At 61.3% G+C, this 10,537-nt stretch overlaps 2 protein-coding genes across 2 annotated transcripts; both read left to right on the top strand.

The window, feature by feature from the left end:
- The first annotated feature begins 115 nt into the window (after window positions 1–115).
- On the top strand, window positions 116–7,299 carry TXLNA (taxilin alpha). Its single transcript, XM_032202385.1, has 11 exons — window positions 116–215; window positions 609–758; window positions 1,825–2,163; window positions 2,334–2,425; window positions 3,418–3,588; window positions 3,990–4,184; window positions 4,347–4,466; window positions 4,766–4,840; window positions 5,389–5,481; window positions 5,875–5,970; window positions 6,115–7,299. Exons 2-11 carry the CDS (start codon window positions 641–643, stop codon window positions 6,463–6,465), a joined length of 1,650 nt encoding a protein of 549 aa, XP_032058276.1. The 5' UTR covers window positions 116–215; window positions 609–640; the 3' UTR covers window positions 6,466–7,299.
- Window positions 7,300–8,897: 1,598 nt separating this feature from the next.
- CCDC28B (coiled-coil domain containing 28B) lies at window positions 8,898–10,537 on the top strand. The gene is made up of 6 exons (XM_032202406.1): window positions 8,898–8,959; window positions 9,271–9,761; window positions 9,866–10,023; window positions 10,100–10,254; window positions 10,363–10,385; window positions 10,474–10,537. Exons 2-6 carry the CDS (start codon window positions 9,616–9,618, stop codon window positions 10,523–10,525), a joined length of 534 nt encoding a protein of 177 aa, XP_032058297.1. The 5' UTR covers window positions 8,898–8,959; window positions 9,271–9,615; the 3' UTR covers window positions 10,526–10,537.

Here is a 10,537-nt window from a genome sequence, read left to right as displayed (position 1 = left end):
GGGCCGGAGCCGCTTCCTGCAGCGCGGGGACCGGGACCGGGACCGGGAGCGGGGCTGGGGCCGGGGCCGGCAGCGGCGGGGCCGGGAGCGGTGGCGGCGGGGCCGTTCTCCTCCCCTCCCCCTCCCCACCGGTACACCGGAGCGCCGCCGGCTGCTGGCCGCTGATTGGCTGAAGGAGAGAGGGGCGACTACGTCACGCCGCTGACGCCACGGGGGTACGTGCGTGACGTCACGGCGGGGCCGGGGGGGGGCACCGGGGGCGCTGTCCCCCCCCCCCCTCCCCTCCCCCCCCCTTCAGCACGGGCCGGGCCCGGAGCCCCCGGGAGCGGCGGCCCCGAAGGGGGGGGGGGCGGGAAGCGGCCGCGTCCCGGTGCCACGGAGCTGCCCTGCGGCGGGGGGGGGCGCCTGCTGCCCGTTAAACCCCCGGGCTGGGCCCCCGGGACATCGCAGGGCTTTGTCCCGTTAAACCCCGGGGCTGCACCCCGTTAAACCCCAGGTTTCACCCCGTTAAACCCCCGGGCTTGGCCCCGTTAACCCCCCGGTTTCACCCCGTTAAACCCCGGGGCTTCCCCCTCTCCCCCCCCCGCCCCCCGTTTCTCTTCCCCCAGGACTCGCCGACACCGAGCGGGCGCAGGCGGCGATGAAGAACCAAGGCGGGGAAGCCAAGGCAGCCCCGCGCCCCGCGGGATCCTCCGTGGCCGGCGGCGCCCTGCTGCTGGAGGAGGGCGACACGGCCGAGCCCACGGCGGGGCTGGAAGGTGGGGAGGGGACACGGGGACAGGGCTGGGGCTGGGGCTGGCGTTTCTGCTCCCTGTGGCTGGCAGCACGAGCAGGAGGCGCGGGGAAACCCTGAGGGAGGGTTCCAGGCCTGGAGGCAGCAGGGCTGCTGCTGCTCCTGGGTGCGGGCAGGGTGCTGTGCTCACCCCTTGGTGCTTGGGTGAGGGCAGGTGTGGTTTCGGGGGCAGAAAGTCCTGGTTTTCTGTAATTCCTGCGTGTACGCAGGTCTGAGGTAGTTCCTGCTGCTTTTCCGAGGTGTGGAGTTGATGCGGGTGTGGAAATGATGGGGTGTTTGTCGGGCTTAAACCCCCAGGGTCCCGTACAGAACGTGTCAGCCAGCCCTCCTGGGGGTAGCCTTGAGCGATCTGCCCTGTCGTTAGCACTTGGTAAAAATAATTCTATGGAAGACAAATAAAACAGTAATCAGCAGGGTGCTTGGTTAACGTTAACCTCGCCTTAGATTCTCACACCTCGTAAACGTGTGATGTAGGAAGTGCCCAGTGGATAGAGATAGCTTAATAATAGAGTTAACGGAGTTAATTTAATAACCCAGTGCTGTAAATTCTCCCTTTGGGTGAGCTTTGGAAGCACTGAGGTGTGCTGAAGGATGCGCTGCCTGCTCTTCCCCACGTGTCTGCTGCTGGGGATGAGACGCGTTCGGTCTGATCCAGTGCAGCTGCTCCTACGTGTGGGAAGAGGGAATAACCCAAAAGCTGGGCTCTGGGGAAATCTGCAGGCTGCTCCTCTGAGGGAGAACTCGTGCACAACCTGCTTGTGCTAAAGGCTGGCGGGCAGGGGGCAGATCTTGCTCTTGACAGATGTCAGGGGCTCGGGCATGCTCTCGTGATCAAAGGAGAGGCTGCCAGGAATGCACCTCCATTGTCAGGGCCTCCTCCTGAACAAAGCGCCTTGTGCTGCTGGAAGTTCAGCCTGCCCCGTGGTGCCGTGGGGAGCTCGGGGAAACCTCTCCCTGGCCGCGTGTCTCTGGGGAGCAGAGAACAGGCTGCGTGGGGGCAGCGTCATGCCTTGTGTCCGCGTCTCCCGCAGCTCCTCTCGCGCAGGAGGACGCCAAGTCCTCCCGGCCTGCCGTGCGTGACGTCTCCGAAGAGCTGAGCAGACAGCTCGAGGACATCTTGAACACGTACTGCGTGGATGCCAGCCAGGAGGGTCCGGGCGAGGACGGCGGGCAGAGCGAGCCCGCGGAGCAGGAGGAGGCGGAGAAGTGTCGCAGCGAGTCCCCGAGGAACGGCGAGCAGGAGCCGGGTGGCCCCGAGATGAACGGGGAGAAGGAGGGCACCAAGGGGACCGAGGAGTTCCGAGCTGGCGAGGAGTGCGGGGAGCGGGACCAGAAGAAGGCTCAGGAAAAGAAGAAAGCCAAGGGCCTAGGTAAGAGCTGCCCTGCGGTGGTGGTGCCGGTGGTGGTTGTGGAGTTGGGAGCTCTGGCCCGGGGCAGTGACGGCTGCGAGGCCTGCTTTGTTTCTGCCTTTAGGAGGCAGAATTCTGCGTGAGTTATGTTTACTTTTTTTTTTTTTTTTTCATCCTGTGTCTCGTTCCAGGCAAGGAGATCACTTTGCTGATGCAGACGCTGAACACCCTGAGCACTCCAGAGGAGAAACTAGCAGCACTGTGCAAGAAATACGCTGAGCTGGTGAGTCCTTGCGTCTGCGTGCCAGGTTCTGGGGCAGAGGGAGGAGTGCTGCAGCGAGCACCAGGGCTGTGCGGTGAGGCAGACGATGGCTGCAGATTATTTTGCTCTTGGTGTTGAGAGGGACAGTCCAGGAACACGCCTGGAGCTTTGTAGTGTATGTTCTGGGATCTCTGTGGCGCTGGATATCCAAATGTCAGAGGGCAGGCGTTGCTTGGTCTGGCTGGGCACTGTTGTTTTGACGTTCTGTAGAGGTGTAAGCAGGGACAGGAGCATTTTTGACAGGTCTGCATGTAAGAGGACTTCAGACACGCTTCCTGTCTGTTCCTGTAAGTGGGAGCTGCATCTCTCACCCATCTTGTCCTGGTGGCCTGTTCTGCTGAGCCTGCGTTCCTCATCTCTGCAGGCAGGGCTGAGCCATGAGCTGGCAGGCCCAGCTGTGACAGGACCAGATGCATCTCCTGTCTCCACCGCTCAGTCACTGTGTTTCTGTTGATAATTTCGTAGCAAGAAGTGGCTGTTTGGCAGAGGCAGCGTGCTGCTAGGTGCGTGTTGCAGAGCTGAGCATGCACACAAAGCCCTGTACAGCTCTCATGGGCCACATTTAACCTCAGCACGTGCTGTATTCAGGGCAGAGACACACGGGACTGTCCGTGTGCATCCCAAGGGGTCGTGTTCAGGTTTCCCTGTGGGTGGCTGTGTGCTCAGAGCTCTGCTCCAATGAGCAAAGTGTGCGTGGAGATGCTGGAGAAACGTGCGAGTCTGTCGGGTACTGGCAAGATCCTGATTCAGGAAGGAGAAAGGCCCAGTCCAGGGGACTTTGGGCTCTGCATCGGCTCTCCTCTGCTCAAAACCAGAACCTTTTGTGTTATAAAACTCCCGTTCTCCTCTTACGGTACACAGAGCACTTCTTTGGTCCCCCTGTTCCCTCGTACAGGCACAGCTTTGCCCTGGTCTGTTTTGCTACATCTGTGCCCTTTGCTCTCCTGCCCTAGCTGGAAGAGCACCGTAACTCCCAGAAGCAGATGAAGATCTTGCAGAAGAAGCAGACGCAGCTGGTGCAAGAGAAGGACCACCTGCAGAGCGAGCACAGCAAGGCCATCCTGGCCCGCAGCAAGCTGGAGAGTCTGTGCCGTGAGCTCCAGAGGCACAACCGCACCCTCAAGGCAAGTGTCTCCTGGGTGCTGCTCCACGAGCTGCTTCCTCCTGAGCACTCAGATCACTTGCTGCAGGGCTGGGAGCCTCTTTGGCAAGCTGACCTCTGCCCGTGGTAGCCCACAGCCTGATGGCTTCCAGAGCAGGCGTTTAGAATTGCTGTTAAACCTTTGCCTTGCAAGGGAGAGGAGGGCAGGGGGCTGTTCCCTGTTGTGTTCCCTGCAGAAATGCTGGGGAAAGGCCCAGGGCAGGCTGAGGAAGGGGTTTTCAGGCAGTGGCCCATGGTTCCTGACTGACTGACAGCAGGGGGAGGCTGGGTGGGCTCCGAGCAGCACGGCGTGGGCAGGTTCTCTCACCTGCCTGCCCACGCAGAGCCTGACGTGGCCCCGCTGTCTCTGCCCTGCTCGTGCAGGAGGAGGGTGTCCAGCGTGCCCGGGAGGAAGAGGAGAAGAGGAAGGAGGTGACCTCCCACTTCCAGGTGACGCTGAACGACATCCAGCTCCAGATGGAGCAGCACAACGAGAGGAACTCCAAGCTGCGCCAGGAGAACATGGAGCTGGCAGAGCGGCTCAAGAAGCTCATCGAGCAGTACGAGCTGCGGGAGGAGGTGGGTTGGGGCAGCCTGCTCTGCCCCACGGGGCGTGTTTCTGGGCAGGGACTGGTGGAAAAAGGGGCCTCGGGGCTCTGGGGTCTTCCCTCGGGATCTCTGCCACCCTGGCAGCAGGGCCCTGGCCTGGCGTGTCAGTGACTGGTGGTGTTCCCTTGGCAGCACATCGAGAAGGTGTTCAAACACAAGGACCTGCAGCAGCAGCTCGTGGACGCCAAGCTCGAGCAGGCACAGGAGATGCTGAAGGAGGCAGAGGAGAGGCACCAGCGGGAGAAGGACTTTGTAAGTCTTGCAGCCAGTCCGTAACAGCGCCGAGCACTTCGCTTTTTGCCTCGTTTGTGGAGGTTTGTTGCTGCTGGGTTCCCAAATGCAGAGCCCAAGCCAGATGAGGCCATCCCAGGCCCGCTGTTTGCCCGGCAGTGACTGTTCCCCAGCTGCCTCAGGAGCACGGCTGGAGCCCCCGCTCTGCTCTCGGTGTTTCTCCCAGCCCTCTGCTGTCTCCAGGCCAAGCATCAGCTGCGCAGCGCGTATCAGGAACTTCCCCTGGTGGCAGCGGGGTAACTGCTTTTGTTCTTCCCTAGCTGCTGAAGGAAGCTGTGGAGTCGCAGAGGATGTGTGAGCTGATGAAGCAGCAGGAGACCCATCTGAAGCAGCAGGTGAGCTACCTGGGCTGTGTGCGCTCAGCCTGCTTGCTCGTTTGCCTGCTAGTTTGTTTGTTTTCTCTTCCTTTCTCCCTCAGCGGGGAACAACCTGAAGTTGCTTAATCTGGAAAACACAAGGGCAGGACTGTTCCTGACTTTGGTATCGGTGTGTCTGTGTCAGCACATTGTTTGCTGAGACCTCTTTCAGCTCTTCTGCCTTGTGGGAGAAAGGGGCCTTGGTTTTACCAGCACATTTGGCAGTGCTGGGAGCAGTTGGGTGGTCATGCTCTGCTGAATCAGACCCAGCAATGCTTCCTGCCGAGGCCAGGAGATGTTTGCAGAGCACATCACTCTCTGAGGATGTTTCCCTAAGAAAGGAGAAATACTGCTCCACATTTTCCAGTACCTAAAGTTGGCAGAGCAGCCCCATGCTGCTAGTTTGTTTGTCATAAAGTTCAGTCACAAGAGAACTAGCTCACTTCTTGGCTAAAACCTCCCCTCTCCCGGGGAAGGCTGTCGGGAGGTGCCATGGCGAGGAGCTGTAACCCCGTCTCTCCCTGCAGCTTGCTCTCTACACAGAGAAGTTTGAAGAATTCCAGAACACCCTTTCCAAAAGCAGCGAAGTGTTCACGACATTTAAACAGGAGATGGAGAAGGTGGGTAACGCTGTCGCTGCCTGGCAGAGCGCGTGTGGGCTGGAGGCACTGCCTGTCCCCTCGCTGCATCTGCGAGCAGGATAAGCTGCAGCTCTGCTTTGTTGATTTCTGCTGGCATTAAACCAGCCACGAGCTGGCTGCTGATAGGAGGTGGATGCTGAGCTTGTGGGGTGGCTGCTGCACCCCTCCTGAGTCACAAAAAGCAGCGCTGCCCCTGTCGCCTGGTTTGTTGTTACCTGCTTGGTGTTTCCCACTTGACTCTGACCACAACAAGGCAAGGAGATGTGCAGGGCAGCAGGGTCTCGCTGTATGGGACAGCAGGTGCCCATGTGTGGATACCTGAAGTGTGCCCCACTGCATCACTGGCTCATTTGTTCCTTTTCTGTCACTTAGATGACTAAGAAAATTAAGAAGCTGGAGAAAGAGACCACCATGTACCGTTCTCGTTGGGAGAGCAGCAACAAGGCTCTCTTGGAAATGGCTGAAGAGGTGAGGAGGCTCTGGCTTTCTGTGCTGAGGCAGGCAACTTGCCTGGTCTTTTCCCCCTGAACTTCCCTTTGAGGTTTCGTCTCTCTCCCTTTCTGCCTTCATCCCCGGTGTGGTAGAGTCTGAAAACTGCCTCTCTGTTTGCAGAAAACCCTGCGGGATAAAGAGCTGGAGGGGCTTCAGGTGAAAATCCAGCGCTTGGAGAAACTGTGCCGAGCCCTGCAGACGGAGCGCAACGACCTCAACAAGAAGGTTCAGGACCTGTGTGCCCACGCGCCCCGGGCAGACATGGACCTGTCGGAGCCCCTGAAGGACCCAGCCCGGGAGGGCTCCGAGGCGGTGGCGGGAGGTGCCCCGGCAGAGCAGCGCCTGGCTGAGGATTGCCTCCACTCGGGAAAGCCAACGCACGGCACAGATCCTGCGGAGCCGCTTGGAGAACTGAGCATAGGAGGCCTGGGGCAGAGTGGGACTGAGGAAGGCACTCAGGGCGCTGACTGAGCTCGCCGTGTGGTAGGCAGAGGTAGGGCGAGGGAGGGTAGCGCGAATGTTTCCAGACTCTGATGGCCCTCTCCTGGTCCTTGGACAGGTGCAAGAGGACAGCCCTCCCTGGGCTTCGAGATTTCCTAGCGTAGGTTTTTGGAGGGTTTTTAAATTTTTATATATATATATATGTGTGCGAGGCATATATATATATGGTATATAAAATCTGTGCAGGGCAACGTACACTTTATATACGAATATATACAGAACCTAGAACGACCCACCTCCCTGCGTGTGCGTGAATAACTAATATATGGAGACTCAACTGATTGTCCCTTTCACTAAAAGACCTTGGCATTGGCAGGCTGTGACTCCCCCAAAATCTAGTGCAGCTCAGGAAAGCAGGCGCATGGATCGGCCCCAGCCCTCCTCCGGCTCGTGGCACTGGGACAGCTGGAGGCTTCCTCCGCCTTCACGGCGACGCTCTCGTGTTGAGTGACAGCAAAAGAGTTGAGCGAGGGAGAGCAGAAGCGTTTCCCAGCTCTGGATTCTCCCTCCCTCCTCTGCAACAGGCAGGAGGGAGCTCCTGGACTTGCTGTTGCTTTGGCTGGCAGCTCTCTTGAGTGGGAGCCGAGCAAAGGAGGGCGAGAGAGGCCGTTCCTCCTCTGTGTATGGGTTTTGTGTATTGAATGGGGACAAAAAGAAGCAACCTGTGGACGCCTGGTTCACCCAGGCCTCCTGCAGGGTCTTTGCTCTTCCCAGAACCTGCCAATGTCTCGATAGCCTTATGATTCACAGTTGCCTCTTTGCTATACGCACATGTGCACAAGTGTATTAAACAGTTAATCCAAAGGTCTAACTCCCAAGTGTTTTGCACAAGCACGTGTGACCAGTTGTGCAAGGGGACGGGGAGGGCCTTCAGCTGAGCTCTGCCCTGCGCCGGGACCGCCCCGTGGTGCTGAGCTGCTCCTGGGGGCGTTCAGGGGGCTGGGGCTCCAGGAGGATCCAACCCAGGTCTGCTCCGCGACCTGAAGCTGAACCACTGGGACCAGCACAGGCCCGTGCCGTGGGCCGGGCCCTCCTGCAGCCCCCCGTGGGCCCTCCAGCCTGCACTGGTGCTGCCCGGCCCCCTCCTGGCCCTCTGCTTGGTCCCAGGTGCCAGCTGCTGCTGTGTCCGGGTGCCTCTGCCCACAGGACCCGACCCGCTTGTGCTGGGAGGGCGTTGAGAGACACGTGAGGCTGGCTGGCACGAGGCTTGGGGGATTTCTCCTTAATTTCTCAAGACTTCCTCTTTTCACTGTTGTTTTGGGAGATCTCTGCTTCCTTGAAACCCTTCCTGCAGCTTCTCTACAGCAGACTTTATTTTCAGCATTGCCTTCCTTTCGCTTGAAGCTGAAGTGAGCCAGCCTGGGCCATTCCTCGCGGTGGCTGCATTCAGTGGAACAGCTTTGATTTCTTCTCTGGTGATGCAGCTGCTCTTGCATCTTCTCTCTGCAACTGTACAGTGCCCTCGCGAAGGACCTGCCCTGGGAGCAGCCTGCAGCAGGTGCCTCTGCGTCCCCCTTTCCTCCAAGGGAAGTCCAGCGAGTTCAGGCTTAATGAATGTGGTCATCTACAGAGTCCAATACATCTCTGTAGAGCCGCAGTCCTGAACATCCACTAGGACACATTCCCTGGAGTTCTGTGGGGCTTTTTCCTCTAGCCCCGCACCGCCAGCATCGCTTCCTCCTACATGGGGACGCCTCTGCCTCTGTCAGGAGCCTTCTGGAGCGAGTGAATGTAGCTCTGGCCCAGTGGGAGCCCCCAGATCCCCGGCAGCAGGGCTGGCCGAGGGCTGCAGCCTGGCTCTGGACTTCTCTTCTTGCTCTTTCAGTCAAAGAAAAATCTCACAGCAAGTCACCACCACCACCTTTTTTTTTTTTTTTTTTTTTTTCTGTTATGGTACAGATAACCTCGGCGGGGGGCTGGTGTATGTATCTTGGTACCCAATAGAAATGCACCCAAACTCGCTGCCGCTGTCTGTGTTATTTCTTGGGCTTTAGGGCCGCGTTTGGGAGCGAAATGGGGGGCTCTGGGGTGGCTCTGGCTCCTGGGGTGGGAGGGGAGAGGCTGGGAGGGGGGCTTCAGGTGCAAACCTGCTGGCACGTCCCTGCCTATGGGGAAGGGGTGGGGGTCAGTGCCCAGGACCCCCAGCACGGGTCAGCTCCTGCTGCTCTCCCCTGGGAGCTGGGGGGGCCCCGCACTTCACCCACCCTGGGGTCCTGCAGGCACAGCCCAGCCGGGGACCCTCCTGGGGGGGGCCGTCAGCCCCCTGAGGGCTCAGCCCTTGGCATTTGCGACACCCCCCGATTTTACTGGGGTGCCGGTGCCGGTGCCGGCGGTGGCCGGGGCTGTGCGGTGCCCGGAGGAAGTTCCCGTTCCCTTTAAATGCAAATCCCGGCCCCGGGGCTGGGGAGGCGGCCGGGCGGCTCCGAGGGACGGCCCGGGACGGAGCTGGGGGGGCCTGGCACAGGTCGGTGTCCCCGTCCCCGTCCCGCTGCTTCGGGGGGGGCAGCCGGAGCCTGCCACAAAGCGAGGGGCTCCCGCAGCCCCATCCCAGCACCGCCGGGGGCCCAGGAGGAGTTTGGGGGGGTCGAAATGTACCGGGGAGGGCTCGGGGGGTGTCGGGTCCCTGCGGTGGGCTCAGCTCCAGCTCTCCCTTAGGGCATCCGGGGTCTCTCCCTGCCCCGCTGGGGCTGAAATCCTCTTTTCTTTTCTGCTTGGGCTCTGGGAGATGACGCTGGGAAATAATCCCTGGCTGGGAGCTCCCTGGCTGCTTTTCAGGTCCCAGCCTCTGCCCTGCGCCGTGATGCTGCGGCACAGCCCGAGATAACGCAGCCCGAGCCCGGCCGCGGATCCCAGCGAGTGCGGGCAGAGCTCCTGGCCTCGGCCCTCCTGCTGCTGCCGAACCTCGCTGCAACCCACCGAGCCCCACCACAACTTCTGGAGCCCCGCTGCAGCCCCCCAAGACCTGCTGCAACCCACCGAGCCTTGCTACAACCCACCAAGCCCCACCGAGGCGCCTTGCTGGGGGCGTGAGGACGGAGAAGCCCCCAGCAAGGAGCTGCCAAGAGCCGTGCGTCCATCCTGCGCGGGTGCCTGCCCCGCAGCTCCGGGAACCCCTCCAGGATGGAGGAGAGGAGGAAAAAGCGGAGCCCCAGGGCCCAGCCGGCGCCTGCCGGGGCCCCACGGCCGCTGCCCATCAGCAAGAGCGCGTCCTTCGCGCTGCCGCTGCCCGCACTGCCCTCGGCCCAGCAGCGCGCCAGGCCCCGGCGGTCAGTGCTGGTGGGGGGGACCCTCCGTCCCTGGGGCGCCCTCGGGTGCTGAGGGGCCTGGGGGGGGGGGTCTGGTGATGCCACCAGCTGCGTGTTCTGAGCAGGGCGAGCAAGGAGAGAGTGAGGGCAGGTGGCACGGGGGCGGCGCGGGGGGCTCCGCTGCAGCACAGCTTCCTCACTGAGGTCTCCGATGTGTGCGAGATGGAGGGGGGGCTGCTCAGCCTCCTCAGTGACTTCCACTCGGGCAAGCTGCAGGCTTTCGGTGAGGGGCTGGGGGCCACAGGGGGGTGCGGGGGATGCACTGGTTGGGCTGTGACGGCTCCCACCCATGGCTGCAGGGAAGGAGTGCTCCTTCGAGCAGCTGGAGCACGTGCGGGAGATGCAGGAGAAGCTGGCGCGGCTGCACTTTGGCCTCGATGTCTGTGTGGAGGAGCTCCCTGAGGAGCAGAAGAAGGCGGTGGCCGACAGGAACCTGGACCAGCTGCTGGTGCACGTGAGTGGCGTCTCCACGCCCCGTGCCCAGCCCTGCGGTGCTGGTGGGGTCCCCGCCGGCCCCCGGCCTCCCCACGGCTGCTGCAGCCTCTCCCTTTGCCTCCCGCAGCTGGAGGAGCTGAGCAGCTCCATGTATCCTTGGCGTGGGGTGGCAGTGATGGTGGTGGCAGGGGATGGATGATGGCACGGCCGCCGGTGCTTTCCCTTGACATGGACCCAGACAGAAGCTGCACCTGGCGGAGAGCCCCGGCCCCGAGGAGGCTGCAGCCTGACCCGGCACCGTC

The sequence above is a fragment of the Aythya fuligula genome, chromosome 23, assembly GCF_009819795.1.
Source record: "Aythya fuligula isolate bAytFul2 chromosome 23, bAytFul2.pri, whole genome shotgun sequence".
In the NCBI taxonomy this organism is placed as follows: Eukaryota; Metazoa; Chordata; class Aves; order Anseriformes; family Anatidae; genus Aythya; species Aythya fuligula.
The sequence above is the reverse complement of the archived record's forward strand: the minus strand, read 5'-3'. Positions and strand labels throughout refer to the sequence as shown.

Excerpts from the sequence above, each read along its gene's own strand:
- CCDC28B (XM_032202406.1), top strand. The coding sequence starts at position 9,616 with ATGGAGGAGAGGAGGAAAAAGCGGAGCCCCAGGGCCCAGCCGGCGCCT. Across the intron at positions 10,255-10,362 it reads TGGACCAGCTGCTGGTGCAC|CTGGAGGAGCTGAGCAGCTC; the intron begins GTGAGTGGCGTC and ends TGCCTCCCGCAG. Across the intron at positions 10,386-10,473 it reads GAGGAGCTGAGCAGCTCCAT|ACAGAAGCTGCACCTGGCGG; the intron begins GTATCCTTGGCG and ends ACATGGACCCAG.
- TXLNA (XM_032202385.1), top strand. The coding sequence starts at position 641 with ATGAAGAACCAAGGCGGGGAAGCCAAGGCAGCCCCGCGCCCCGCGGGA. Across the intron at positions 4,467-4,765 it reads ACCAGCGGGAGAAGGACTTT|CTGCTGAAGGAAGCTGTGGA; the intron begins GTAAGTCTTGCA and ends GTTCTTCCCTAG. Across the intron at positions 5,971-6,114 it reads TCTTGGAAATGGCTGAAGAG|AAAACCCTGCGGGATAAAGA; the intron begins GTGAGGAGGCTC and ends CTCTGTTTGCAG.